This window comes from Oncorhynchus keta, chromosome 34 (genome assembly GCF_023373465.1).
Source record: "Oncorhynchus keta strain PuntledgeMale-10-30-2019 chromosome 34, Oket_V2, whole genome shotgun sequence".
NCBI classification, from domain to species: domain Eukaryota; kingdom Metazoa; phylum Chordata; class Actinopteri; order Salmoniformes; family Salmonidae; genus Oncorhynchus; species Oncorhynchus keta.
In genome coordinates, this window is record NC_068454.1 from 41,440,429 (window position 1) to 41,449,805 (window position 9,377).

Consider the following 9,377-nt stretch of genomic DNA (forward strand, 5'->3'; position numbering starts at 1 on the left):
ATATGTATGATGAAGACATTTCTCTGTCTTGAACACCATGCTTTGTTCCAGTGTCAATACAAACCAGGACCGACCTGAACAAAGCACTCACTATGAGGAACACAATGTTATCAGTGTTGAATATGAAAGGATAGGGAGCTCTATAAAAGCACACATATCGGAACGACAAAATCAGATAAGCAATCAATCTTCCACGTCCATGCAATGTGTTCATTATTCCGTCTCCCTTATCAGTCACGGTAATGCTCCTGGACACGATAATGCTGAAACAGAGTCTTATCACGAGAGAAAGGAGGATGCACTACCATCTACGCCATCAAGAGCCCTCCAAACAGTGCCTCGCATGAAATATCACAGAGATAACCAGAGACCAAAAATAGAAAGGGAAACACTGATAAAGGACATGTATCCAAATAATCTAGTCTCCATGTGGGCCATCATGATCGTTTGGAGATAAGCTGTTTGTCTAGCTTTGTGTGGACCTCAACTGACATTATGAAGCGCATGGCCATAGATATATGGGCTTTTTTTTCTCACTTTGCAAAACAATACATTTCATCCTCCTTTCACCCGAGCTGGAGAGTGGCTTGTGTTCAGCTCTCTGGTCCGTGTCGCCGAGCCACGGCACAATCGTCTCTAAAAACTCAAATCCTGAACTCAAAATCCTGCACAACACCGACGCACCGCCGCTCCCCGTCACATGTTTGTCTTGCAATAAGTGAGGACCACATGAGGTCCATGCGCGCACTGAAAAACCTCAATGTCTGGAAATTGGCGGAGGCCACATGCTCTGTGGTGAAACAGTGTACATAGCAGCCCCAGGCCAAGCCCTGTCATTGAATGAGACCTCACGTTGTCCCTTATTGCAAGACAAACGTGTGACAGACAGCAGCGGTGCGTCAGTGTTGTGCACGATTGGATTTAGTGCTGTGATGGCGCCAGAGGGGAAGGCTGCCGTCTTATTGGATCTCAACCAACCCTGCTATTTTGTTTGTTTTGTACATAAGGTTGCTGATACAGTCTATTTTGACTGAAAAGAGCTTCTGGACATCAGAACTGGGATTGCTCAACTCAAACTGGACGAAGAGTTCTTCTCAATGAGTCGGACGGGAGGGATATAATACAGACACCAGACCAGGCCCAGATCCCCGTTATTCGATGGAGAAGGAAACTGAGATTTCGCGGAAAGAGATCCGGGTGCCTTGTGAGGCTCAGGCGACGAAGGGCTAATCTGCCCATGCCTTCCGTCCTGCTAGCTAACGTTCAATCGCTGGAAAAATAAATGGGACAAACTGAAAGCACGTTTATCCTACCAACGGGATATTAAAAACTGTAATATCTTACGTTTCACCGAGTCATGGCTGAACGACGACATTAAGAACATAAAGATGGCGGGTTATACACTCTATCGGCAGGACAGAACAGCAGCCTCTGGCAAGACACGGGGCGAGGGCCTATGCATTCATGTAAGCTGGTGCACAATATCTAGGGAAGTCTCGAGGTTTTGCTCACCTGAGGTAGAGTATATCATGATAAGCTGTAGACCACACGTATCTACCAAGAGAGTTTTCATCTGTATTTTTTTTATAGCTGTCAACATACCACAACAGACCGATGCTGGCACTAAAACCGCACTCAATGAGATGTATACCGCCATAAGCAAACAGGAAAACGCTCATCCAGAGGCTGCGCTCCTGGACTTTAATGCAGGGAAACTTAAATCAGTTTAACCTCATATCAGCATGTTAAATGTGTAACCAGTGTGAAAACAATTCTAGACACACATTTACTCCACATACAGAGATGCGTACAAAGCTATCCATCGCCCTCCATTTGGCAATTCTGACCATAATTCTATCCTTCTGATTCTTGCTTACAAGCAAAAATTCAAGCTGGAGGCACCAGTGACTCGGTTTATAAAAATGTGGTCAGATGAAACTGATGCTAAGCTACAGGACTGTCTCGCTAGCACAGAATGGAATATGTTCCGGGATTCTTTTGATGGAATTGAGGAGCACACCACATCAGTCACTGGCTTTATCAATAAGTGCATAGAGGACGTCGTCCCCACAGTGACCGTACGTACATACCCCAACCAGATGCTATGGACTACAGGCAACATCTGCACTGAGCTAAAGGGTAGAGCTGCCGCTTTCAAGGAGCGGGACTCTAACCTAGAAGCTTATAAGAAATGCAGCTATTTAAACAGGTCAACATTCACAAGGCCACATGGCAGACAGATTACCAGGACGTGTACTCCAAGCATGCGCTGACCAACTGGCAAGTGTCTTCACTGACGTTTTCAACCTCTCCCTGTCTGAGTCTGTAATACCAACATGTTTCAAGCAGACCACCATAGTTCCTGTGCCCAAGAACACTAAGGCAACCTGCCTAAATGAATACCAACCCGTAGCACTCACATCTGTAGCCATGAAATGCTTTGAAAGGCTGGTCATGGCTCACATCAACACCATTATCCAAGAAACCCTAGACCCACTCCAATTTGCATACCGCACCAACAGATCCACAGATGATGCAATCTCTATTGCACTCCACACTGCCCTTTCACACCTGGTCAAAAGGAACACCTATGTGAGAATGCTATTCATTGACTACAGCTCAGTGTTCAACACCATAGTGCCCTCAAAGCTCATCAATAAGCTAAGGACCCTGGGACTGAACACCTCCCTCCGCAACTGGATCCAGGACTTTCTGACGGCCACCCCTAGGTGGGAAGGGTAGGTAACAACACATCTGCCACGCTGATCCTCAACACGGGGGCCCCTCAGAGGTGCGTGCTCAGTCCCCTTCTGTACTCCCTGTTCACTCATGACTGCACGGCCAGGCACGACTCCAACAGCATCATTAAGTTTGCTGATGACACAACGATGAGACAGCCTATAGGGAGGAGGTCAAAGACCTGACCGTGTGGTTCAAGGACAACAACCTATCCCTCAACGTGATCAAGACAAAGGAGATGATTGTGGACTACAGGACAAAGAGGGCCGAGCACAACATTATTCTCATTGATGGGGCTGTAGTGGAGCAGCTTGAGAGCTTCAAGTACCTTGGATCCACATCACCAACAAACTAACATGGTCCAAGCACACCAAGACAGTCATAAAGAGGTACGACAAAACCTATTAATGCTCACGAGACTGAAAAGATTTGGCATGGGTCCTCAGATCTTCAAAAGGTTTTACAGCTGCACCATTGAGAGCATTCCAACAGGTTGCATCACTGCCTGGTATGGCACTACAGAGGATAGTGCGTACGGCCCATTACATCACTGGGGCAAAGCTTCCTGCCATCCAGGACCTCTATACCAGGCGGTATCAGAGGAAGGCCCTAAAAATTGTCAAAGACACCAGCCACCCTAGTCATTGAGTGTTCTCTCTGCTATTGCACGGCAAGCGGTACCGGAGTGCCAGGTCTAGGTCCAAGAGGCTTCTAAAACAGCATCTACTGCAAGCCATAAGACTCCTGAACAGCTATTCAAATGGCTATGCAGACTATTTGCTTTGCCCCCCTCTACGCTGCTGCTACTCTCTGTTATTATCTATGCATAGTCACTTTAATAACTCTAACTACATGTACATATTACCTCAATTACCACGACACCGGTGCCCCCGCACATTGACTCTGTACCTGTACCCCCTGTATATAGCTATTGTTATTTACTGCTGCTCTTGAATCATTTGTTATTCTTATCTCTTACTTTTGGGGGGGGGTATTTTCTTAAAACCGCATTGTTGGTTAAGGGCTTGTAAGTAAGCATTTCACTGTAAGGTCTACTACACCTGTTGTATTCGGGGCATTGTGACAAATAAAATGTGATGTTTGATTTGATTTGATTTGATAACGATCTGGTATAATGAAGTGCTTCTCTACAGATGATGCCGAGCTGAAGCTTGGCCCAGAACCCATTCCAGGAGCGGATGAGTGGAAATGGCACACGCTATATGCACACCTGTGGGCCACACTCCTGGCTGCCTGCCAGACTATGACCCACACACAGCCAGGAGGACCGGGAGTTTACTTGTCCTGAAACTTGCAAAGGCATTCCAAAATCTCTGGTCTTCACTGCTCTCTGCCAAAATGATTAGAGCCTAATCAAAGAAGCTCTGAAAGAAGAGGTTTATCTCAGAGACGTTTCATCTACCCCCACAAATGGCATCCTGTCTGTCTGGTCGGGCTAACAACCATTTGCTTTTAAAGACAAGGGGCAGAGAGACAGGAGTGAGATGGCATGCACAGCTCTCAACAGAAAGCATCTTTGTCCTGTCAAACTGCAGGACCTCCAGGTGTGCTCACCTGAGTACTCCAATTTTGTCTTTGGGGAGAGAGGTTCACAGTTTAGCAGTACTAATAGCTGGCCTTCAAACTTGAAAAGGTTTGATTTTGTTAAACATCCCTCTTCAGATGTGCTTGTCTGAAATGAATTGATTATACTTCAGAAAAGAAATCATCTGTCTTGTGTCTTTTTAAGTCTCATACATCTCAGAGTACTGAACAAATAATTGTTTTATGATGACATATCCACTGCCTCAAGGTCCACAGGAAAAAATTCCAACTCTGACCTCCCTAATATCTCTGTTTTTACAACAGGCAATCGCAGACCTCCACAAGCTGAAGCTGAATCTTTTTTGGCTAGCTGAGTCATAACATTTAGGGACTAGTTTTTTATTGTTGATTTCATTGAGTTACTTAACCACATTTTAGATATTAGTTCGTTACCAACAATAAAAAATGCTGTATTGAAAGTAAATGTTGTGGTTCGTTATTAAGACATTTTTAGAGATTGTCTGATCAGTCATTACAATTGTTTTGAGTGAGTTTGCAGTAGGGAGGTGGTGATAGATAAAGAAAACGAAAACGTTTAATTAGTATGTAATTGTAGGCTAAGTATTACGAAATGCTTCACAGTGCGGTCAAGGTCATCAAAAGTATTACCATGTTATTACACTTGTCAATACGAGGCTCTTTGAATGGTGGTTGTATCAATAAAGTCAAATTCAGAGTTGCATGTATTTGAGTACATCCTGACATGCCAATCTTTAGCCAGATATCAACTATGGGCGCGTGCAAAACATAACCTTTACATAACATCAGATGACAAAAAAACACCGTATTCTAAGAAACCTTATTTAAATTAGCAACTCAATTTGACGCACATGTTAATTGTTTGTAGCATGACTTACCACCATAACCCAATGATATTGACCGGACACAGGAGGATGAAAAACAGGGCTAGTTGAGTCCGAGATAATGGTATCGTCATGATGAGAGTGTCCTTAAAAAAAAACAACAACGTTAAATTAAAAAGTGAGAGGCGCCAATCCCCAATTCAATGAAGGTGTTGTTGTTTTCATTGGATGTCCTGCAGAGTTCGTAATCTGCAGGATTCAGCACACACCCACTAAATGCTCAAAAAGTCATTTGAACCCCTCTTTGGATGCACAACTAAAGTTCGATTACACGGTCAGGAGGGAAGAGAGATCGTGATGAAATGTGTTAACCTCTTCATAGTCGTCTCTCTGGCAGATAGATTCAAGACTGAAACACCAGAGGCAGAGGTGACAAGCACGTCCTGACTAAAACACCCAAATTCCAATAGCACAGCGATTTTAATCTGGCAGCAAGGATACTACAGCCCGGGGGTGATGGAATGTAGCCAGACCTTGGGCAGAAAAGTAAACCCATGGACCAGCAGATTCCGTGAGGACAATCAATGCTAACGTTTTAGTGCAAAAGTAATACAATCTATTGGCCTTGGTAACAACTGTACATTTTTACTCCGCATCGAAGTGTCGGGTACTTTTCGATTCACAGGTAGGCGTAAAACCCGCAAATTTATTCGGGTGTCTGCGCTCTAATGCACGTTTCAAGTGGGAATGTACTTCCTTTGCATAAAATATGCGCTCATCTCCCACCTGGTATGATGTCGCTTCGGGCCAAGTGAAGACCTATTTTGTCACTCAGAAAAACGGGATAATTAGTTGGAAGAACCTGACTGTGTGCAAAAATATATATTTTACATCAGAATGGCCGAGAAAGGGAAACATTTTCCCCTGTGTGTTTATAGTGAAGAAATTAGAGCTTTCAGGTGTTGTATACCTTTGTCACATTTGCCAATATCTGTTGATAATGTGAACATGCATACTTCTGGGGAAACGATGTAGACCAAAAGTTGTTTTTCCGAAATAAAGTACACCAATAGACCAGTAAAGCCAACTTCCATTGCAACTGTAACAGTTGTGGAAAGGCAATAACTTTTTCATCAAAAATATTTATTTAGGGAGAGAGAGATAATATGTTTCTGCTCATCCATTCATCTATATTTGTATTTATTTATTCAGGACAAATAGCCTAAGGTAATCTTTGGGCTATTACCTCCGTCTGTGCTGAAATATATTTTATGATTTGTTTACATTATACTGTATGGAAAAACCTTCTCAGTGCTTTTTCTTTGCTGAGCTCACATTCTATTTTTTCATATTAGTCGTTCATAAATTATTTACAATCTTTTCACGACAAAAGGACACTTTGTGCCCATGTGTCATACATATTTTACATAGGATTACCATCTACTTATCTCCTTTTAGAGTTGCCAAGGGCATCCCACTTGAAATTCAAGATCTCTGTCTTCATGTAGCCCATCAAAGATTCACCCCTGCATTCCAACACAGTGATCCAATCAATCACATTATAAACACAAGCAAACAGGTCATTTCACTAGTCTCATTTGCATTTTTCATTTTTCTCTCTTATAGCCCTGAGCAGCTAAGAGGAAAGAAGAGGAGCCTTGTCTACTATCTCATGTCCAGGTCTCTTTGATTCATACCTTTTGTTTTCCCTCCAACTTCAAAGGTGAGATATGGAAGAGTTTTGTCTAAGCCGCAGGTGTGTCACTGTAATGATAGTTCAATTTATCATTAGATAATAAAAAAAATGTTAAAAAGTGATATATGGATCAATGTGTCATCAATGGGTCATGTGACAAAGCAGACATTGAATCTAAAGTTTTGTTGTTGTTGTGTGACTTACAGTAAAATCAAGATCACATGTCGGACACAATTCAGAGTAGACTGAACTGTGTATTTTCTGTGCAATTTTGTATCAAGTTTGAAGTCTCTCTTTATTAACCACATGCAGACAGTTCATGTCCCAGCTTTGAGTGCAATACATTACATTTGACCTAATCCAATAAATTGGCCTACGTAAATCTACCCTTACATTTTTGGAATTCCTGCAAAGAAAAATGCCCTGCTATTTATATGAATTGCACTCATAATCATATAATAAAGTTATGAAAATTGGGTTATCACTCCTCTTCTATATTTAACTGAGGCATAATTGCAAGCATGACTACTCCACTTGTAGTCCCCCCTCCCCTCTCTCTCTCTGTATGGGTGAGTGTTTTTGTTAGGGAAGACTGATTCTTCATACTTGGCTTAAACTTTATGGACAATAAAGATCCCATTTCAAAGTACAGCAGGGTGTTGAGCCTGGGGCCTTGGCTGAGTGTTCCTGGGAACAGCCCTAAGCAGAACTAGAGTATGTCTTTAGCTGACAGTGCTTCAACAATCCCTTGTACTGCTAGCATGTGCTTCATACTTCGCGCTTGCAACGTGGCTCAGCGTACTCACCTTTTCACACTGCCTTCGTCCAACCATGACCTACTGTCTGCCATGGGATTGCACCTCCTATCTCTGGTTACCAGAGCCTCATCTTTCTACCACACATTAGCCATTTGTTTCTCAAATCTTTTAAAATCCCCTTCATCTGGCAAAAAAAAAAGTCTGTCAATGGATTCCCCTGCGATTGTCATCCAAAAATGATTTGAAATCCCATCACACATCATATTTTATATGCCAAATTAAATTAAGGCTAAGTCAAACTCGCATGATGTGTATGTGCCTTGACCTTTTTAAACAAACCACAGTCATTTTTTTCACAACCGGTGAGGAAATGTTATTAGAAAACATCAATATTGCCACATGATACCACATATCTGTAAACACTACGTCTGTTTGGAAAAATAAATTGTGTTGTTGTCATATGTCATATGATATGATGTCCTGACTACAGCAAACGAGGGAGACGGGTGTAATATTTTCATCAAAATTGTGTAAATGTTTTTAGGAAAACAGTAAATTGCTCAGAGTAAATTGCACAGAGAAAAAAAAGGATTATCTCGTATTCTCACATAGGCAAGGCCCGTTGGTGTTGACACCTACAAATCAATGTCACTTGTCTGCACTGTCACCTATGACCCTTTGCGGTGAGTCCAGACCGCGTGCTTCCTCGACACAAACCTAATTCCCATGCAGATTACGCATTCTGACTGTAAAAACCTGTTACATTTGTTTTACTGATCATGAGCTCACCCCCTCAGCAGCAAATTGTCCCCTTAGAATCGGGTCAGCCTATTGAAAACATAATTGATTCCAGCGGTTTTCGCATCTTCCAAGTGCGTCACTTTTAATACTCCATAATAGCATCACTGTTGAACTTTTGTTTATTAGATTAGGTTTGGTCCAATCAATTGCGTGAAAGTGAGACCCACTGTCTCTCGGATAGTGTCGATCTGATAGTGTGCCTATCACTTACACGCACAGCTGCTTTTATTTCACCAAGATCTGTCCTATTGGGCAGGGTCCTTTAACACGAAGCCATGGCACTACAGATGTGTTCTTATCTTGGGCCTGTGTTGAGAAGACAAAAGAGACAAAAGGAGATAACATTTGCTGCTTCTGAATTTTCGCTCACTCAACATGTGTCTCCGTGGTGCTGCCTTGCGTCAACAGTGCCGGTGTCTTACAAAGGAAATACAGTATTTATGTACTACTAGTGAATCTCTCCCGGGAGAGAATGCTCTCTCAGAGGTCTTTTGCTTGTGTTGCACGTTTTGCAGGGAGGTGATCAGAAGTTAACAAGCCACACACGGATCACTGGAATGATAACTCCAGGTCATGCACAGTGTTCACAATGAGATGTACAGTAGTAAAACATAGTCGGGCCACAGTGTGCAACCATGGGAGAAATGCATTCCCTAGCATGTACAACAACATTGATGATAATAGTTTCTTTACTTTTGAAAAAGAAAAAAAAAATCTTTATTACTTTTCTTTTCATTACCTTCACTACATTATTGTTCATTATGATACCTCATGATGGTATGTACAGTGGGTACACTACATAGTCAAGCCCTGCTACTTTGGAAATATTTGTTTTATTCGTCTTGTCTGGAAAAACAATGATATGGTTTATTAGTATATAGCGCCACATTGTGGAAATATATGTAAAGGACGCTTCAGAGAGAAGAGAGGAAAGAATTCATGACTAGCCTTGGCTACACACACTGTAGTGTGAGC

General features: G+C 42.4%; 1 protein-coding gene across 1 annotated transcript in view; it reads right to left on the bottom strand.

The window, feature by feature from the left end:
- The window catches only part of LOC118367144 (protein Wnt-6-like), a 30,515-nt gene extending 24,422 nt beyond the window's left edge, over positions 1 to 6,093 (bottom strand). The window contains exons 1-2 of the mRNA XM_035750228.2: positions 5,520 to 6,093; positions 5,202 to 5,293 (exon numbers count right to left, since the gene is read on the bottom strand). Of these exons, the coding sequence (XP_035606121.1) occupies positions 5,202 to 5,281 (80 nt within the window). The 5' untranslated portion in view covers positions 5,282 to 5,293; positions 5,520 to 6,093. The remainder of the gene's footprint in view (positions 1 to 5,201; positions 5,294 to 5,519) is intronic.
- Between the last annotated feature and the right edge of the window lie 3,284 nt (positions 6,094 to 9,377).